This window comes from Macaca nemestrina, chromosome 15 (assembly GCF_043159975.1).
Source record: "Macaca nemestrina isolate mMacNem1 chromosome 15, mMacNem.hap1, whole genome shotgun sequence".
In the NCBI taxonomy this organism is placed as follows: Eukaryota; Metazoa; Chordata; class Mammalia; order Primates; family Cercopithecidae; genus Macaca; species Macaca nemestrina.
Window position 1 is genome coordinate 59330804 of NC_092139.1, and position 21821 is coordinate 59352624.

Consider the following 21821-nt stretch of genomic DNA (forward strand, 5'->3'; position numbering starts at 1 on the left):
TTTTAGTTTACTTTATGACTCAGTATTGAACTTCTTAACCCTTTCTAGTGGTTTTTAACCTGTGTCTTCTATGCTTTTCTGATAAATATGCTGTATGGAACATAAATAGGAGTTGAGAATCCTTTTGTCTTTTCAATGACTCTACTTTAAGTTGCCTTGTTTGAAGAATATTAATGTTAGCTTATCCCTACATGACAATTAATTGCTATTCCCACACACTATGGGTTCACAGCTTTTTTCCTTTTTTATTGCCAGTGTATTTTGATGTTTTTATTTTTAATTGGTATGGAGAGAGGGAGTGAAGATAGTTTTAAGTGGATACACTTTTCCTTTAATGAAGGCAAGCCGTAGGTGGGTGATAAAGAGAAAAGAGCTAGGCTTTGGATTCACACAAGACTGGGTTTAATCCCTAGCTTTCTTACTTGCTAGGTGTGTGACCTTGGGAATCTTATTTACCACCACACATGTTGTCATATATGAAAAGTAGGAGCATACATCCTTCAAAGTTGGCTGTGCATAAGTAAGGAAGATATATATGGCATTTAATTCAGTGCCTAGCACATGCTTATTGGCATCAACTGAAACTCCTATGACTACTATTCTTACCATTATTATTAATATTACTGCTTTCAGCAAGCAGAGAGCCCTTATTTATCTTACCCCCTAGCTGATTTTCTATTACAGCATATCAGTCTAGGGAAGCTGTAAGGAAATCTTCACTTAAACCTTTGTCCACTTCAGATAAGTGACACTAGCATTGTTTCTTGCCCATTAAAGGACTTTAAATTAATGTCTTCTACTACGCAATACCCCACTGAGATAAGAGGTTTCCTTGTTGTCCCTTCCTTTAAACCTTGTTGGTATTTTACAAAGATGAACACTTAAGCACCCCAGACGCTTATGTGTTTTAGTGCATGTAAATCTTTAATTCTGCATGGACAGGCAAGATGTTAAATTGATAAAGTATATAAAATTAGCTTTTAAAATAAGTTTATTACAGTTCCTAAGGGAGAAATTATCTCTGTCATTTTAGAAATGCTCTCATACTTGCTGTACGTTGTGGATCAGCAAGTATAGTCAGCCTTCTACTTGAGCAAAATATTGATGTCTCTTCTAAAGATCTATCTGGACAGATGGCCAGAGACTATGCTGTTTCTAGTCATCATAATGTGTAAGTGTTTACATTAAAAGGCTAGTTAATGCTAAATTGAGGATTAAAGTAATTATAACAATCGCATCTTACATATGAGGTGACATGTCATAGTGTGGTTCAGGTAGTTTTAGAGTGGCAGTCAGTTAGTCCCCTTTATCAGCCAGAAATCAGACAAAAAGCAAGACAAGTTAGAGGTACCAATGGGTACAGGATTCTTTATCTCAGGACTTTTAGACCTTGATACTTAGAGATCCCAACATCGTTCATTTCATCCAAGTATAACACCTATGCATGGGATTAAAGAATAGTGTCATATCTTTGATTTTTCTGATTAGTTATTTGGGTCTTGAAATGTCCAGTTTAACAGAAAGCCTTGGACTGTCTTCTGGGTATCATCTCCTACATACTCCTTGAGTTTTTCAATAACTGAAGGGATTCACTAAATCCAAGGAAGACAGTCCCTTTTATCAAGTCAGAAGGAGGAGGGAAAAAAAGGACATTCCAGTCATTCTGATGTTTCACTTGCTCCTGTTGCTGCATTGTTGCCACTCAAATGGTCCTGCTGCCTGGTAATGGTTGATCTTTGACACAAAGATGCCCTTACTGATTCAGAGTCCTCAAGTCTTCATGGCAAGTCATACAGCGACTTTGAAGTTACAACGTTTGTATGTTCCCATACCCATGCTTATTTGCTCAGCCATTGTTCCCAAAGCACCAGCACCCTGCTCTGGCCGCTGAGCATCCTGCCTTTATCCGCAGACAAAGAGAGCAAATTGACCCTTCCCCCTATATTCAGAACCTAATGTGGAACCCGCGTCTTAGCCAAGAGTTAGCTGAGACCTTCATGGTACGAGATCCTTTGAGGCCGTTGTTGGTCTTTTCTCTGGCAGATATTAATTGGGCTTGTTCTAAAGGGTCAGAGGGGTTCAAATAATATGGCAGAAAGAGATCAGTGTTTGTTTCTTCTTTGCTACCAGATCTGTACTGTGAGGCACCTGTATATCCTGTAGAGAACCTTAGGCAGTAGAAAGTTCCATATGAATCTTCCCTGAGCAGTGGCTCCCAGTTGTGGTGGGCCCCTTGAGTGATTTGTTTTACACGGTAATGAAAATCCTCCAAGCTACTTTCATCTGTAGCTCAATATTTTAAAATATTTTTAAATTCTACCTCACAGGAAGCCATTGAAGAGAATTCTCAGAGTCTCAAGTAGGTTAGTTGGACTTAACAGAGCCAAGCCCTGTCCATGACTCATCACTAATCATGTGTAAAAGTAGGGCTTTGTGCTTGCTTCAGCAGCACATATCCTAAAATGGGAACAATACAGAGAAAATTAGCATGGCTTCTGCGTAAGGAAGCAGCACAAATTTTTGAAGTGCTCTATATTTTGGGCAGTCACTGGAAGGTTATTTGATTATTTGCTGACTAGCTCTAAGGAAACAGTGTGAATCAAAGCAACATGGGTGCCACCAAAATAATGAAATTGTGATTTGCACTAAAAAAATAGTCATGTAAGATGGTCTATGAGATGACTTGGAGCTGAATAACATGTTCAGTGCAAAATATGTTGTTAGTATGTATGTCAAAAATTAGAGAATGTCAACTTGCAACTTCTTCATGGAAACTAAAAAAAAAAATAAAGATAGAGTTTTGGTCTCCATGTCAGCTGCAATTGAACATCAATATAAAGCATTATCTTAACAAACATCTGCTGGCTCAGAGTTGGAGTCAGTAGAGAAGGATCATTGGTTCAAGCCAGGTCTTAACATCTATTGGTTTTTCTGCCCTTGGTGTGATTGGTCAACTCTGTAATAGTGGACAATCACATTAGCTACTTTAATGAGATATTTATGAGTAAATTTAGTTACAAACTATGACATAGTTGGGATGTCCTGAATTATAAGCCATAAGGAGCAGAACAACTAAGAAGTAGAATTAGGACTTAATAACATTTTCTGAAAACTACAACATTTGCATATTAGAATCTATGAACAAAATACACACTGGGTTTTATTTGGGATTCCGAGATAATTTCAGTCATGAAGTTTAGGAACAGATTATTCCATTGCTTTACTATTTCTCTGAGCATTTAAAAAATGTCACCTTGTTAAATCATTATAACAGCCTAGTGAAATAAGGCAGCAAAGCCGTCACTTTGTAGAAGAAGACATTGAGCCTAAGAGAAGCAAGTTGTCCAAGAACAAATAGCTGTTCATTATGGAGCCAGGACTTAAGCAGAGTTGGAACGCTTTCTATTATGTCATGCTAATGCAAGCTAATTTGCTGGATCATACTGCTCTCGATTTGTGAGCATTTCACCTTACATTTTTTTCTTCTTTAATTAGAAGCTTCAAGAGAAGTTTATAGAATGTACTCATAAGTGGATGGGATAATACTGTTAAGTTCTGATATTATGATATTGTTTGAAATACTCTAAGAATTTTACATTTGCTAAGTTTTTTATATCAGTATTAAAATAGTAATTTGGTTTATTACATTTTTATATATAGAATTTGCCAATTACTTTCTGACTACAAAGAAAAACAGATGCTAACAATCTCTTCTGAAAACAGCAATCCAGGTAAGACTTGTGATAGTGAATTCCATTAGGTCAGTTGTCCCCAACCTCTCTGGCACCAGGGACCGGTTTTGTGGAAGACAATCTTTCCATGGGCTGGGGGAAGGTGGGGATGGTTTCAGGATTATTCAATCATGTTACATTTATTGTGCTACTTTATTTATATTATGATTACATTGTAATATATAATGAAATAATTATACAACTTACCATCATGTAGAATCCGTGGAAGCTCTGAGCTTATTTTTCTGCAACCAGATGGTCTCATCTGGGGGCAGAGCAATGTGAGACAGTGACAGATCATCAGGCATTAGATTCTCATACGAAGCACACAACCTACATTCCTCAGATGGGCAGTTCACAACAGGGTTCATGCTCCAATGAGTATCTAATGCTATCACTGATCTGACTGGAGGCAGAATTCAGGCGGTAGTACAAGCCATGGGGCTGGCTGTAAGTACAGGTGAAGCCTCCCTGGCTTGCCTGCTGCTCCCCTCCTCCTGTGTGGTGCGGTTCCTAATAATCCATGGACTGGTACAAGTCTGTAGACTGGGAGTTGTGGACCCCTGCTCTGGGTGGTCCTACCATAGATAAAAAAGTAACAGTAAGGAATTTTTGATCACAAAAGAACGCTGAAGCACAAGTCATGTTACATATGCTTGTCCCCACAAGGTCTCACTATTACTGACTTCATTCCTCCTCATTTGAAGTTGGAAAGAGACACATTTACTTCGTTGGAACAAGGTTAATTGGTTAATTGTCATGATAACAGTAATTTTGTTAGAACAAGATGCTGTGCTACCATTTGCCAAAAGATTGTCAAAATAAATATACAAATTGCCCAACTCTAGGCTCAGGAGATTATAATAAAAGTAGAAAAATGTTTCACAATAACAAAAATGCTAGTATGCTACCTGGTTGTGGACACCTAATACATTGTATAACCGAAACGGTGTGAGGACAACTTTAATTTAGCCACCTATTTATCAAAGAGCTTTTGTAAGTTAGGTTTTATTAGTTTCAGGAGACAAAGATGAAATAGATGTAGTTTTGATCCTTAAGGTGTTCGTAATAGAGCTGTCTCCATTTCATTTCTGTGCTTTTTCAACAGAATTTACAAAGAAAACATTTCTATTTATGTTTTCACTTGTCCACTTAACAAATAACTATCAAATGTCTTTTAGATACTAACCACTTGTCTAACGCTATGAAACACAAACAATTAAAAATACAGACAGGAGCTTGTTATTATCATTGTCATTTTTTAAAATTTTACTACTTCATTCAGTGCTTACTGTGTGCTAGATGCCCACTGGAATCTTATAATTATAATTTATTATATATTGATTATGTGCCAGACATATGTGATGAGGAATGAAAGTTTTGAAAAAAAAAAAGTAGGTATGATTCAAGGGAAGCATGCAGAGTGAAAAGAATTTTTCTAGGTAAAGAAGCAGAAGAATAATGTTTGGCAGAAGGAACATGCAACAAGATTGTGTGTTGGCCAGAAGGAACATCTAAGGAGATTGCCTGTTTGGCAGGAAGAGCAGCAAGTGCAAAAGACAAGATGCTTGAGTGAACTTTGCAGGGTTTCTGAGCAGTTCACTTTTGCTAGCACCAAAAGTGTGAGATACCAGAGGTTGGGAATGAGGTGAATACTTAGCTAAGGCAAGTTTATGACAGACTTTTTAATACTACAGAAATGAGCAGGTCTTATCCTGTGGGCCATGAGAAGTTTACCAGGTGGAATGCTTTGGACTGCAAATACTGATGAGCAGTGGCGAAAACAGTAGGAACCAGAGTTGTTTTGTTTGTTAAGTGATATCCTAGGGATCCCTCTTGTCCCTCTTTCTGTGCTGTTGACAGTGTTTTATTCATGTCTCCTTTCATGGTTGGCTAATCTGCAACAGCTCCAAACATCTTGTTCTCACAACACAACATCTCAAGGGCTTCTTTTCTTCACCTGTTTCTTCTAAACAGGCAGAAAACTTAGAAGCACACAAGGGGCTTCCTGTAATATTTCATTGGCTGTGTTACACTACCTGCTCATTCCCAAACCAGGTACTGGGAATGCAAATATGTGAGTAGCTTAGAATTAATGTTTCTCTTTCTGAGGCTGAGGAGGGAGATTGGGATAATAAATATCCCAATAGACTTGTGTTTCTTCAGCAAGAAAGAATAAGGAATGGCTATTGGTAGGGAGCCGACAATGTTTGCTGCAGGGGCTCATTGGAGACATGGGAGCAGGGGAGTCACAAGATTAAATTTGAGTATTAAGGCATTCTGGTTATGGTGTAAAATGGGTTAGCAAGCTTTTTCTGTAAAGGACCAGGTGAGAAATATTTGAGACTATGTGGTCTCCGTCATATCTACTTACCCCTGCTGTTGTCTGCTGTTGTAGTGTGAAAGCCACCATGATTCTTTGTAAGCAAACAGGCCTGACTGAGCTCCTATAAAACTTTATTTACAAAGCCATGAGGCAGATTGGATTTGGACTGTGGCCTATAGTTTGCTGGGATTGATGGAATATAACCTTGTAAAGAAACCAGGAGACAAAGGAAACTTTTGCAGTAGTCAGCTATAGTTTGCTTGTCACACATCCTTGGACTAGTATCAATGTATTATAAGGTTTTCACCCATCCGTGGTGAAATAAAGTTAGGAATCTCAGTTACTCATTTTAATATGTTGGCCTTTGTTTTTATTGTGTTATGCCTTTTTTATTTGTTTTGCTTACTTTTTATTTCATGTAAGAGCTAACATTAATAGCTGGCGGTTTTCTTTTAAATAAGAGCCATTTTGTAAAGTTTATGTACCCAGTGGCAGTGGGAATATAAAGCAGAGGCAGAAGAGAGGTATAATTAATATGATTTAGTGATAATTGAATGAGAAAGGCTTGGGGGACCGAGAGAAATGTCAGATGATTTACAGGTTTCCAGGTCGTACACTAGTATTTAACCTGGACATGAGGAAGGAGTAGGAAATTTTCTGGTGAATACAGAAGAGCAAAGAGCTGCAGGTCAGCAGGAATGACCATTTTTTTCCTATGCATGTTTAATGGAATATTCATGTAGGATATTTTGAGTAGGTAATTGGATAACCAGCATTTATAACTCACATCCTACTAGTTTGACTCTCAGTAACAAGACTTGTCAAAGACCCAAGAATCTGAAAGTTGATGAAAATGTCCATGTGTATCACCATCAGTGACCGAAAGTCAGCATCCACAGAACACAGAATTGGGACACATGATCCTAGTAGATAAAGATGAATATCAGAGTTATGTTCCTCTTAGGGAATGATAGTCTCCATGACCTGTGTGAGTCATGGCTGCCAGAAAAGAAAGAGATCAAGGAGTGTATCAAAGAAGCACAGCAAATTCAGCCCTAGAGTGCCCTGCTTGACTTCATGTCATAGTTCTGACTTCTAAAATACCATTTTCTGCAAAATATGCTTTCTGTTTTTCCCCTCTTGACGCCTGCAACCAAACAGAATCCCTTTAGCAGGGCATTTTTGTGTTCTTTCTTTAAGCAAAGCAACATATAAATAACAAAAAGAAGTAAGAGAAAGAGTGTTTTTTGTATAGGCTAGTAATTAATGTAAACTTGAGAGTGAGTACCAGGATTATACTTAGGATTTACAGACTGGGTAGGAAGACTAGGTAGAAATCTAAAGATCATTGACTCAAACACATCATGGTTTCATTGCTTTATTGTCACAGCTCTGAATCCACAACTATGAGTTATATTCATATGCACTATAACTTTAGAAAGCACCTTCCCAAACCAAATATTAAGTGATTTATTGTAATTTCTTTGACTTATTATAGAATTGACTTTCCAAGTGTTCATGAGAATTATTGAGAATTTGCTACATAGTAACATCTCAGCTGTGTCCACATGAACTATCTGTCACCTTGTCTTAAGGAATAACAGCTCACTAGGAATATTGGTTTTGGCATTAAAATGATCTTTATCTAAATGCAGATAGGACCAGGGATCACTCTTGAACATTAATGTCCAAGCATCTTAAAATTACACATAAGGCTTTCATAATCTGACTTCTGCCCCACTCTTCATCTTTAGCCCTTTTCCCTGTGCGCCCTTTCTCTGGCATTACTGAGCTGCTGGTAATGTCCTACTCACTCGTTCACTCTTTCAGGCCTCACTCCTGCTCTTGCTGCTGTGTGGAATGCTGTTACCCTTTCCTGCCCTCTACCGCTTTTAATCTGGCTAGCCTCAATATTTCAGTCTCTGCTTGGGCATGTGTTCTAGAAAAGCCATCTGTGATATGCTTTATTTTCATTGTTTTTAAACCCTAATGCCTAGCATGTATGTAGCAGGACTCAATAAGAAATATCTGAGTAAAATAAAGACTGTTTTTACAAATATGATGTGCAAGACTGTCCCCTGCAGTCTTGGAGCAGAGGGGACAGACATGTGGGGGAATAATGTACAGTTCAGGTGGTAAAGATGCAGTAGAAAAATCAGTGAAGTACGAAGGCAGCCTCAAGGAAGGAGGTACCTTTTTATCTAGGGAAAGACATGCAGAATCAAGGAAGACTTCACACAGCATTGCTCTTAAAAGATGAAAATAAGGCTTGTTGTGGTGGCTGACACCTGGAATCCCAGCATTTTTGGGGGCCTAAAGAGGTGGATCATAAGGTCAAAAGATCAGGATCATCTTGGCCAATCGTGAAACACCATCTCTACTAAAAAAATGAAAACTAGCTGGGCATGATGGTGAATGCCTGTAATCCCAGCTTCTTGGGAGACTGAGATAGGAGAATCGCTTAAACCAGGGAGTCAGAGGTTGCAGTGAGCTGAGATTGTGCCACTGCACTCCAGCCTGGTGACAGAGAAAGACCCTGGCTCAAAACAAAAAAAAAGAAGAAAAAAAAGAAAAGAAAATAAATTTGTCAGAATAGTGGAGGGAAACATTTTAGATATTAGGAAGACATTGTACACTAATAAAGGCATTAGTAGTAATTTTGCAAATCATTTATAAGGTACTATTGTTGCAGAAAACAGGAGGTAGGAGAGACCCAGTGGGTGAAACAGGAGGATTTTATTTAGGTGCACAGCAGCTCAGCAGATTTGCTTCCAACAACTGAGTCCTGAACAAAGGCAGAGCTTGGCTTATAAAGGCAAGCTTACAGAAGCAGAACAAAGGTGGTTAATCATATAGTGACAGTTTTGCAACCTCAGCATAGCTTGTGACTTTGCAACTACATTGAAGGAAAACAGAAACTTGCAAAATATATGCATTTGTAAAAATAGCTATGAGTAAATGCTGCGGGGAAGGGAGGATGGTAAAGGAGTTTGTTTTCTTAACCTTGCTCTGGGATGTCTGGACCCATACCTGTGGGCTCTGGCTTCTTGGACAGGGTCAACACGACCTTACCTGGGCCCTGCCTGTTACTATCCTTAGAGTCAGAGTAGCTAAGTGCAGGAAAACTTGTTTCTCTTTAAAACTAAATTTCCTTCTCATTACATTTTCTGCTTCATGATTAAGAAGTGGAGAACAACACACTGTGTTACCTTATATGTTTCTACTGTATTTTAAAGTTGTGTTTCTGGTGGTTTTGTTCATTTATGTTGGGTGGATGAATTTGTGAGTGAATCTTATCAGGTGTCTCCCCAAGTGGTTTGTTGAAGTCTTACAGAATGATTTCCTAAGTAACTATTTCATGAAACACTAAACACTCAATTTATAAGATAAAATAAAATGTTGTCTTAAATCTATTTTTATAAAGGCAATAGTTTTTAACTGTTCTAAGTGGTTCATTTTAACTGAATATATGGATTTCTCAACAGAACAAGACTTAAAGCTGACATCAGAGGAAGAGTCACAAAGGCTTAAAGGCAGTGAAAATAGCCAGCCAGAGGCATGGAGAATTTTAAATTTAAATTTTTGATTTAATGTTATTTTCTTTGCTTTAGTAATATTAGATAGTTCAAAGGAAATTACCTTTCAGACTAGGTTTTGAGAATCAATAGATTCTTTTTTCTAAGAACTTTTTAATAGAATCTTAAAATTTAATAAATTCGCAATCTCATTAACAGAAGAATCAATAGATTCTAATTTAGCATTTGAAATTTAACTTAAAAACATAACCACTATAAAATTTAAAGTACTCTTATTTTACAATATTCTTATTTGAAATATTCTTATCTACCTTTTTGATTAGCTTATAGGTAATCTTTCCTTTTGGAATAGAGGCAAAAGAAATTCCAGAACTTTGTTCTTTTATTCTTACAACACCCTAACATGATAAAGAAAGTAACATCAATTATTGGATTATATTATTAAGCAATGGAATTATGAACAATGTAACACTGATGGTCCCTGACCTGGATTCATGGTTAAAGAGTAATCATGGCCAGCGCTTGAAAATCTGCAGTTTTATATTGCAGTCACTGATAGCAAGGTGAAAGATATATTCTGCCTTGTGGTCTTTCACTGACCTCAGCATTTCTCTTCAGGGAGGGAACCAGGTCATAAAAGCAACCCAAATGCCTATTACAAGAATCATATCTTGCAGAGTGGGACCTTTGGTATTAGTACAGAAACACAATAACATTCGAACTTACTTCAGTCGCAGAAAATCAGTACAGATTATTAAAATTTTTATCCACTGTAATTAGTACACATTAGAATATATTAGAACTGGACTTAAGGAGATCATCTAGATACATAACACTATCATATTACAACATGTAATTTCAATTAACATTTAAGAATTTACATTTCTTTCTGTTTGGTGTAGATTTCAGCTCCTAATAATTGAAAGCATGCCTACAATCCAGTTAGTAATCTGTAGAGGCTCACTGGTTAGGGTTTGGTGAGGTAAACTCTTTTCAAGTGAGGAAGATTTTGCAACACTACAAATCATCTGCTGATGCATTTTTGGTAGATTTAACACAGAACAAATTAAGTTTAGTCCAAACAAATGGTGACAAAGTTAAGTTTGCTGGTTCATGTTTTTCTTCTCCCTTTGATTAAGGTGAAATATTTTTCACATGTTAGTCAGAAGCCAGTGATGTGGCAGTAGCTGAATGTAGATTAAAAATTTAATTTTTAATTTTAATTAATTATTTATTTATTTAACTATTTTGACAGTTAAATTTTAATTTTAGTTATTTTCTAATTTTTCTTTGTCCATACTTGATTGCTTAAAATAAAATTATTTTAAAAACATGCATTCCAAGAGAGGAGACATCACAGAAATACAACAAGCAAATTAACCTTCTATTTTTGCATTTACAGGAAATATCTCAAGAACAAGAAATAAACAAGGATTGTGATAGAGAGGTATACCTTTATATTCAAATGTTTCTGTTGAATTCAATTTTTACATTATGTTGTTTAACAAAGTGTACTAAGTGTAGGCATACATGATCCTATCATGTAAGTAGCATAAATCATCAGTGAAAAATTTAATATTTAACTCAGAACGAATTCTGTACATTGAGGTTTAAAGAGATACAAACCCTAGAGATACTCTTTCATTATTCTCAAATAATCCTGAATGGTGCTGTAAAATGCTAGGTCATGCCACTTTAGGAGCTTTGGATCAATCGTTTTATCTTTTTTGGTTTTAGTCTGATTATCAATAGATAATGTGGCTAAAGAAGATAATTTCTTATTCTGTGTATCTTCCAGCTAGAAAATTGTATGACTATTGAATGTGAAATTTGGGGAGCATCTCATTTTCTGGGATTCCATGCTCCTACCTCAGCAGTTTCACTCTGCTCCTTGTGTTGTGGCAAACTTTGGTTCCCATGTTTCAGTGAGAACCATCATGTTTTTGATAACCCAGGAACCAAATGAAAAAAGAATGGTCAAAGGCAGTGGGGGAGAAGAAAATCTCAGTGCAGAAAAGGGCAATCTTCCTTTCTATTCCTGAAGCCCCACAGTGTCTCATCCTCTAAATCTAACTGCTTAATGTAAGATCTAGGTGGTAAAGACAGAAGAGGACACATTTTGCGTCTTTGTCTTTTTATTTGTGTGTTCCCATGAGTCAAATGGGGTAAATACATATATAAGATTCTGAAGAGTGGTTGGGAATAAAAGCACAAAATGAAGGAGGGCCCTTTTTGAATTTTGGAAAATTCTATTTTATTCAGTCAAACAGAAATAAAGCAAACTTTACAAATATTTCAATGATACACTAATGATATGATAATTGCATCTTAAAATTATATGGTAATAGTTATGTATATATGATCAAACTTAAGCGTGAAATATTTTTAATGACTAAAATAATGATACACTGAGTCAATTGATAAAATCAATTAAAAAGTTTCTTTTTATTCAATAAAGTGATAACCATCCTTAATATCAAACTTCCACTCAAGGTTGAAGAAGTAATGAAGAAGCACGGAAGTAATCATGTGAGATTACCAGAAAACCTGACTAATGATGCCACTGCTGGCAATGGTGATGATGGATTAAATCCACAAAGCAAGAGCAGAACACCGGAAAGTCAGCAATTTCCTGACACTGAGAATGAAGAGTATCACAGGTAAGCCTATGGCAACATTTAACAGGAGACAACCATGTGCTGTCAAACTAATCCTAATTTGGCTAATATTCATGATTAACAAATTTTGTACTTTTGCTAGGATATTCAGCCTCACCTGGTAATCAGAAAAATGATAATCAGCAAAAAACGAGTTACCATTTTTTCTAGTCATAAATTTATTTGAGAAATAACCAGTATTGGCAAATTTGAGGGGAAAGGCATTTTCTTTTCTTTTTAGTTAACTTTTATTTTAGCTTCAGGGGTACATGTGCAGGTTTGTTACATAGGTAAACTGTATCATGGAGGTTTGGGCTACAGATTATTTCATCAGCCACATAATAAGCAAAAGACCCAAAAGGCAGTTTTTTGGTCATCTGCCTCCTGCCACGCTCCACTCTCAAGTAGACCCTGGTGTCTGTTACTCTCCTCTTTGTGTCCATGAGTTCTCATTGTTTAGTTCCCACTAATGAGCAAGAATATGTGGCATTTGATTTTCTGTTCCTGCATTGGTTTGTTCAGGATAATGGTCTCCAGCTTGATCTGTGTTGCTGCAAAGGAAATGGTCTCATTGAAAAAGACATTTCGCACACTGTTGGTGAACACATTTCAAACATTAATTTAGTAGCATATTCACACACATATATAACATAGTAAGGATATATATGTATGTTAAGGATATTTATATAGATTTGTTACATATATACTTATGTATAAGGACATTTATTACAGCATCATTATATCAAAAAGGTGAATCCTTTTCAGTAGGAAATTATCATTATCAAAAGTAAATCCTTACCAATAGGAAATAACTCAATTTTCATTCCCAGAAAATAATGTAGTATGCAACCATTTTTTTTTACAAATGAGGTTAGATATAAACTGATTATTTCACAATTAAAATGTATTTAAAGCCTTTAGTTTTAGATAACACATCTTAAGATAATTTTGTTAGAATTCTTGTAATATCTGCTGTGTTGCAAATGGAAGCTACATGCTACATTTACACTCTACCTTGATTGCTAGTTATTAAATTTTTGTTGTCAGTGCCTGAGTGCTGAAATATTGGATCTTCAATCTGAATATTGCCAAGGGATTGTACATAGGGATCTATATTTAATATAAATGTTTCAGTATATTGGGTAAAACTTTTATTAAAATATATCAAAGGATCTTTCATCTACTAAACCAGGAGTTGGCCAGATTTTTCTGCAAAGAACCAGTTAGTAAATATTTTAGGGTTTGCAAACTCTCTCTCTCTCTATATATATATATATATGTGTGTGTGTGTATATATATATATTTGAGTATTTGAGACAAGGTCTCTGTTGCCCAGGCTGGAGTGCAGTTGTATGATCATGGCTCACTGCAGCCTCAACTTTCTAGGTTCTAGTGATCCTCTCACCTCAGCCTCTCTACTAGCTGGGACCACAGATGTGCAGCATCACACCCAGCTAATTGACTCTGTGGACTGTAGAGTGAATAAGCATGGCTGCATTCCAAGATACTTGACTTACAAAAACAGGCAGTGGGCTGGATTTGGCCCACAGGTGCTAATGTGCTGACCTTGTGCTAAAAGGAAGGTGCTGCGAATGCAGTAACTCTTACTCATAAAAGTGTCCTGCATGTGTGACATTATCCTTCCTTTGAGAAAAGGATATATTTCAGTATTCACCACACCATAGTTTTCCACAGTGACTTCATATAATTTTAAAAATTTCATTTATAAAATAAGATTATTTTCAGCATTTCTACCACTTTATTCCTGTTGATAGAACTCAGTAGTTTACTGTGATCAATTACTTTGTATATTTGATGAGTATCAACTGTTCTAGAATTGGCTGATTTTTATCAAGCAAGAAATACTCTCCTTGAAACGTTTAGTGTTTCTTGGTCTTTACGTGTAAGCATGAACAAAGTGATATTCAGTTTATGGAATCTAGAAATGTTCAAGGTAACTTTTAGTTCTATAGTTTTAAGAATTTAACACCTCAGTCTGGCATTTTTAATGCCACATGTGTATAATTTTATAATCTTTAAAATATATAATTGTTATGTAAAATTTGAAGACTACACCTGTTATATAAAATTTAAAACTAATTGTCTATTACTTTTCCATGACTGTGGAAGAAAATGACAACATTCTCAGTCATGATTTCTAAGTATGGTGTCCTTAAAAGAACTGTCTACACTCATGAACTCAATTTTCTTTTCATTCACTCTTAATCTCACACCAGTAAGTCTTCAGTTTCAGCACTCCTCCAACATTGTTTTTCCTCAAGATTATCACTAATTTTTTTCTGTAATAAATCTAGGCATTTCTCTTACACTTCATTTTATTTAGTCTGTCAACAGTATTTGAGCCAATGGAGGACATCTCCTCTCTAACAGCGTCTTCAACTTGGCTTTCAGGACCTCACTCCCTCAGGCTTTTCCTCCTGCCTCTCTAGTCCATTCATCATGATCTGTTTTGCTTGCTCCTCGTCATCTTTCTCCATTTTGACATTATTTTTTTCCCAGGGCTCAGTCCTCAATCTTCTCTCTCATTACTTTTTCTTTTTTTGAGACAGAGTTTCACTCTGTCACCCAGGCTAGAGTTCAGTGGTGTGATCTCGGCTCACTGCAACCTCTGCCTCCTGGGTTCAAGCGATTCTCCTGCTTCAGCCTCCTGAGTAGCTGGCATTACAGGTTCGTGCCACCATGCTCAGCTAATTTTTGTATTTTTAGTAGAGACAGCATTTCCCCATGTTGTCCAGCCTGGTCTCAAACTCCTGACCTCAGGTGATCTGTCTGCCTTGGCCTCACAAAGTGTTGAGATTACAGGCATGAGCCACTGCACCCAGCCCCTCATGACTTTTTCTACTATGTATATGCTAGCGATTTCAAAATGTATGTCTCTCGCTCAGATCTCTCTCCCTAATTCCAGATTTCCATATCAGCCTGCCTACTTGACATCTCTATTTGGTTAGCTATTGGGTATCACACACTTGTCAGACCCAAAATTGGGCTACTGATGGCCTTCCTGAAATCTACACCTCATGTAGTCGTTCCTACTTTGTGTAAGGGCAACTCTTCCAGTTGCTCTGCCAAAAATCTCAGTGTCATTCTTGACTCATCTCTCTCTCTCTCTGACACCTCACATCTAATCTCTCAGTAAATCTTGTCAGGTCTACCTGAAGAATATGTCCAGAAGCCAGTCATATCTTCTACATCTGAGCCACCCTCATCTGCAGTCTACATGAGTGTCATAGACTGACAATTGATAGTTCTGGCTTTTAAAAACTTCCCTTTTCATCAATTCTTAACTCAGTGGTTGTACTTAAAATATAAGTCAAATTGTGTCAGTCCTGTGCCCCAGCCCTTCTGATTGCCTCCCATTTCACTCTGAGTATGTGTCAAAGTTCCTCCTAATTATCTCCCTTGCTCTGCTTCAGCCTCACTGAAATTCTTGCCATCCCTTATCTACCCCTAGTGCTTAAAGACTCCAAGCACACCTCTGTACTTGGCAGTTCCCTGTGTCTGGAATGCTTTTTCCCCAGATATCCTCCTAGCTTACTCTTTCCATTCCTTCAGTTCTTTATTTAAAACCTCCTTTCCCGAGTCCAAGTGATCTCATTGTTCAGTTCCCACCTATGAGTGAGAACATGCGGTGTTTGGTTTTCTGTTCTTGTGATAGTTTGCTAAGAATGATGGTTTCCAGCTGCATCCATGTCCCTACAAAGGACACAAACTCGGAAGGGGAACATCACACACCGGGGCCTATCATGGGGAGGGGGGAGGGGGGAGGGATTGCATTGGGAGTTATACCTGATGTAAATGACGAGTTGATGGGTGCTGATGAGTTGATGGGTGCAGCACAGCAACATGGCACAAGTATACATATGTAACAAACCTGCACGTTATGCACATGTGCCCTAGAACTTAAAGTATAATAATAATAATTTTAAAAAAATAAAACCTCCTTTCTACTAAGAAGTAGAAAAAGGGTGAAAAGAAACACATTATGGAACAACCACTTTCTGAGGAAGAACCATGTACTACCTGGACGCATCATGCTTAAGATTCGGAGTGTACCAGGGAGGCTCTCTAATGCAACCAAGGGAAGGTTCAATGAAACAAAGTGACTTATCATCTCTAACTTCAAACCCATTTGTATCTTGACATCAACACTGTTAACCTTATGTCATCATTTCTTAGAGTCTTTGATATACAAATAAAAGGTTTTTTGTATTAGAAAAAAAAAATCCCCTTTGTCAGCAGAGACTTTTCTGACCATCTCAACTTTCCCACCACCCTCCCCATCAAACACGTAAACATTTCATTTTCCTGCTTTAGTTTTTCTCCTCTAATGTACTGTATATTTTGTCTTCTGTGTCCATTATTATTGTGTGTTTACCTCACTCTCATGCATTGGGATTTTATTTTTCACTACCATATCCACACTGCCTAGAAAAAGGCCTAGCATACTGGATGTAGCTACCTAATAAATCCTTATTAAATGAGTGAATGGAGTTTATCCTGGGTATATTGTTTGATTGATTCTCACTTTTAAAAAGTTTGACGTGGTTCACTCTAATAGTTTTGCCTGCTAATTATATGCATTTAAAAAATTGTTTTGGCTCTTTATAATAAGCTACATTCTTTATACTATTTTTTTTTATTTAGGGTGAAAAGCCCAATATTGTGGTTATTCATTATTTATTCTTTTACTAGTAATCATAATTGTAATTATGGTAAACTGAGTCAGAGGACTTGCAAACTTTACTAGTATTTGATTTGATTTGATTTTTGAGATGGAGTCTCACTCTGTCACCCAGGCTGGAGTGCAGTGGTGGGGTCTCAGTTCACTGCACCCTCCGCCTCCTGGGTTCATGTATTTCTCCTGCCTTAGCCTCATGAGGAGCTGGGATTACAGGGGCATGCCACCACGCCTGGCTAATTTCTGTATTTTTAGTAGAGACAGGGTTTCACCATGTTGGACAGGCTGGCCTCACACTCTTTACCTCAGGTGATCCACCCACTTCGGCCCTTCAAAGTGCTAGGATTACAGGCGTGAGCCACTGCACCCAGCCACTCACTTTTTATTTTTTTAAAAATTGGGGTGGCACATTTAATGGACTTACAAATTCTTTTCAAGGGATTATGAACCTTTGGTATTTGAAATAAAAAGACAGAGTTGGAATTTTTTTGCTTCCTATAGTAAGAAGAATACTGGTCAGGCACTGGCTCTTCTGATGGAGCAGGTACTGCTGCTTGGCTGTATTTCAGAAGCAAGCTGCTCACATCTGTAGTGGTTGGTGAGCAAGACCAGTGGTCATTGATTGGTTAACTAGTTTTCAAACTGGCTCTGGGTGGCTTCTTGTTACCATTGGTACAGGTCATTTCTTTCCTAAGTTAGACTCAACTTTAACTGAACATTTTTGGTTTAAAAGTTGCCTTCAATTAACTATGGTCAAAATGAATCTATTTTATATTGCAGAATTTTACACCTCATTTTAAAATTTTGGTCAAGATGAATTGGTTAATAATAGCTCTCAGGAAGATCTGTTTTCTTTTTTTAAAATACATATTTCTCTGTAAAATTTATTCCTTAAAATTATTTGTCTTGTTTCTGTTTTTAGTATTTCTAGAAGCTTTTGCTCAAGTCTTAACATAATCTCCAGTAGGAGATTTTAGTCTGTCAGTTAATATATGTATATGGTAGTGATATTCTCTTTTTAAATTCCTTTTCTTTTCTTGTTCACTGTCTTCTCTGTACAGTAACAGTGATATTCTTATACATTTTTACCTCATTAAAAATAATTACAGTTTTCAGGTCATGTGATGCCAACATGTTTGTTCCTTTTGTTCTGTGTGTGCTGCTATTCGGGCTCTTTTGTGGTTCTACATGAATGGCAGCTTTTTAAAATAACTCTGTGAAGAATGACATTGGTACTTGGATAGAAATTGTATTGGATCTGTAGACTGCTTTGGGCACTATGGTCATTTTCACAATATTAATGCTTTCAGTCCAGGAGCATAGGATGTATGTTCATTTATTTGTGTCATCTCTGATTTTCTTCAGTGGTGTTTTCCAGTTATCCTTTTATAGCTGACTCACCTGCTTCGTTAAGTATTTTCCTAGGTATTTTACTCTTTTGCAGCCATTGTCAAAGGGACTGGGTTCTTGTTGTGATGCACAGCTTGGCTGTAGGTGGTGTATAGTGGTACTACTCATTGGTATTTGTACATTTTGTAGTCTCTGAGACTTTACTGAATTTATTTATCAAGTCTAAGAGTGTTTTGTAGGAGTCTTTAGGGTTTTCTAGGGATAAGATCATATAATTGATGAAGAGATAGTGTGATTTTCTTTTTTCCAATTTGGATGTCCTTTATTTCTCTTGCCCAGTTGCTCTGCCTAGGACTTCCCAGTTTTATTCTTAATATGCATGAAATAAAAGTAAAATTGAAAGTGATTAAGGATTAGTTTATTTCACATCTCTGTCGCATACACAGATAAAATTAATTCAAAGTTGTATGTTAAAAACACAATATTAGACCCTGTCTTGTTCCAAAAGGAATTTCTAAGTTGTCTATAAAATACAGAGGAATCAAGAATATAAGTGGAAAGTGTTTCCAAAAAATAAAGATAAAAAGTATGGGTTAACACAGGGCTGGCTTCCCAATCCCCAGGCCATGCACCCAGTACCAGTCCCTGGCCTGTTGGGACCTGGGCCACACAGCAGGAGGCTAGTGGCAGGTGAGCAAGCAAAGCTTCATCTGTTTAAAGCCACTCTCTGTCACTCACATTACTGCCTGAGCTCCTCTTCCTGTCAAATCGGTGGTGGCATTAGATTGTCATAGGAGTGTGACTCAAACCCTCTTGTAAGCTGCTTACACAGGGGATCTAGGTTGTTCACTCCTTATGAGAATCTAATCCTTTATGATCTGTCACCATCTCCTGTCACCCCCAGATGGGACCATCTAGTTGCAGGAAAACAAGCTAAGGCTCCCAGTGATTCTACATTATGGTGAGTTATATAATTATTTCATTATATATAAGTAATAATAGAAATAATGTGCACAATGAATGTTATGTGCTTGAATCATCCTGCAACCATCCCTCAACTCAGGTCCACAGAAAAATCACCTTCCACAAAACCAGTCCCTGGTGCCAACATGGTTGGGGAGAGCTGGGTTAACGGATGTGAGATCCTTTTGCCTTGTCTTGGATTAATGTGCAGATATACATTGTGTGAATGGCATCTGATGGCACCATCTTGCCCTGTAGATCATTTTAGGGATACCTCCAGTATTTCATGAAAATCAAAATTTCTTCTAGTGATGAACAAAATGATACCCAGAAGCAAGTTTTGGAAGAACAGATCGCTGGAATGTCACAAGAAGAGATTCTGACTAATAAACAAGAGCAGATGGAAGTGGCTGAAAAGGAAATGAATTCTGAGGTATTTTCTTTAGTCATTTTCAAATGTTTTAATATATGTATTTGTTTAAAAAATAACTTTATGTATTTTGGAAAGGATAAAGGATTTTTAAAACATATATATACACACATATGTGTGTATATATATACACAGACACTCCATATATCCTTTATCATATCCTGTACATACAGGATAAAACCATGTTCTTAATTCAGCTACATTTGACTGCAACAGTCAAGTAGTGATCCTCACAATGGCCTCAATCCAAAGGAGAAGCATTTCATATTTTTCATAAGAATTGATGATTTTTCCAATATCAAAAATAAGTTTTGCTACTGACAACAGATTTTCTAGTTTTTGGACATTAGTTCATCTTTTAAAAATATTGATAGAGAAATCAGTTTGTTATTTTCACTAATAGGAAAGTAGGAAATATATAGCTGGGTCAGAGGCCATATTGTGGATGTCATTATCCTTACTTTTGAGGAGAGTAACAGTTTGCTCCAAGAAGTTTCTCATTTCAATGCAAAGAGTTTTGAATACAATGGCATGCCATGATATACATTGAGTGATAATTTATTGATAAGCATTTTGTTCCCAGAGAAATATTTCAGTGTATTTTCCTTATTTCACACTTATTACTATTTCAAACATTATAAAGAGGAAAGAAAAGTTATTGCAATGGCAAATAATCTCACAATTTCTAAGAAAAACATTGTAAGTTGTATCTTATTTACCATTTGTATTTTGAAATATAAGGCTTCTGTTGTATTAACACATTTACACCACAAAAGTAACAGTGATTTTATGAAGTTGCCCATGCTGGAGTGCAATGGCACGATCTCAGCTCAATGCAACCTCTGCCTCCCAAGTTCACACGATTCTCCTGCCTCAGCCTCCTGAGTAGCTGGGTTTACAGGTGCACACCACCACATCCAGCTAATTTTTTGTATTTTTACTAGAGACAGGGTTTCACTATGTTGGCCAGACTGGTCTCAAACTCCTGACCTCATGATCTCCGCCCACCTCAGCCTCCCAAAGTGCTGGGATTACAGGTGTGAGCCACTGCTCCTGGCTGCATATATTTTTTGACCTCTCCTTTTAAGAATCGTGATCTTAAATGAGTTCAGTGTTGTTTGTAGAAGTGCAATGTTTAGATGCCGATGTGTACATTGTGGAAGGACACAATGCTTAAACAGTTATGAATAAATGCAATTCTTATAACTGACTGTAAAAATATTAGAAAAGCAGTATATTGATAAAATATTCTTCAGAAAAAGGAACTTAAAGAACTTTAAGAAATGGCTTCTGTCCAAATATATGCATAGCTAAGGCTCTTACAAGGGTGTGGTTGATAGGTTAGATATCAGAGTATAAACCCAATTTTAAAAATATACTCAAGCATATTAATCTTATATTTTATGCATCTGGTTGTTTTTATAATTCAGAGAAAGGCTTTTCCAATTCTGAAATTCTTAAAAATACTCTAGGGATTTATTTTTCATGGTCTTTAAATAAATATTTCAACTTTTTGGAATTTACACTGTTTTAGATTTGAAGTTTTGTCCAACATTTTTCCAGTTAGATATCCACTATGGAAATTCTTTCATTATACAAATATAAATGTCATTCTTTAATTTCAGAAGAAATCATGATATGTCATTCTCTTGAGTGCTAACTAAAAGTTCCCTTTCTTTACTTAGGTTTCTCTTAGCCATAAGAAAGAAAAAGATCTCTTGCATGAAAATTGCATGTTGCAGGAAGAAATTGCCATGCTGAAACTGGAAGTAGACAAAATAAAACAGCAGAGCCAGCTAAGGGAAAGGAAACTTTTGGAGGAAATTGAAAGTGTGAAAGCAAAGAATGATAAACTTCTAAAGGCTGTAAAATTGAGGGAGGAAACAATAACAAAAATCAATATTTAAGTACAATGGACAGCTTAGCATTTTGACAACTGAGAAAAATGATAAACTTCTAAAGGCTGTAAAATTGAATGAGGAAGCATTAGCAAAAATCAGTATTTCAGTAGAGTGGACAGCTTAGGGTTTTGACCACTGAGAATGCTCAGTTCTGAACTGCAGGATGTAAGACACAGCTAGGAAACACTGGAAATGGAAATCCTATCATGTCGTTTTAGACTGACTACT

At 36.7% G+C, this 21821-nt stretch overlaps 1 protein-coding gene and 1 non-coding gene across 2 annotated transcripts in view; both read left to right on the forward strand.

The window, feature by feature from the left end:
* LOC105467289 (POTE ankyrin domain family member G-like) overlaps positions 1-21604 on the forward strand; it is a 30681-nt gene extending 9077 nt beyond the window's left edge. The window contains exons 5-11 of the mRNA XM_071079788.1: positions 1034-1171; positions 3661-3731; positions 9543-9613; positions 10996-11040; positions 12087-12253; positions 19572-19695; positions 21378-21604. Of these exons, the coding sequence (XP_070935889.1) occupies positions 1034-1171; positions 3661-3731; positions 9543-9613; positions 10996-11040; positions 12087-12253; positions 19572-19695; positions 21378-21599 (838 nt within the window). The 3' untranslated portion in view covers positions 21600-21604. The remainder of the gene's footprint in view (positions 1-1033; positions 1172-3660; positions 3732-9542; positions 9614-10995; positions 11041-12086; positions 12254-19571; positions 19696-21377) is intronic.
* Positions 2434-2540, forward strand: LOC139358977 (U6 spliceosomal RNA). Its single transcript, XR_011614477.1, has one exon. It is a non-coding gene; the product is annotated as a U6 spliceosomal RNA (small nuclear RNA).
* Positions 21605-21821: the final 217 nt, after the last annotated feature.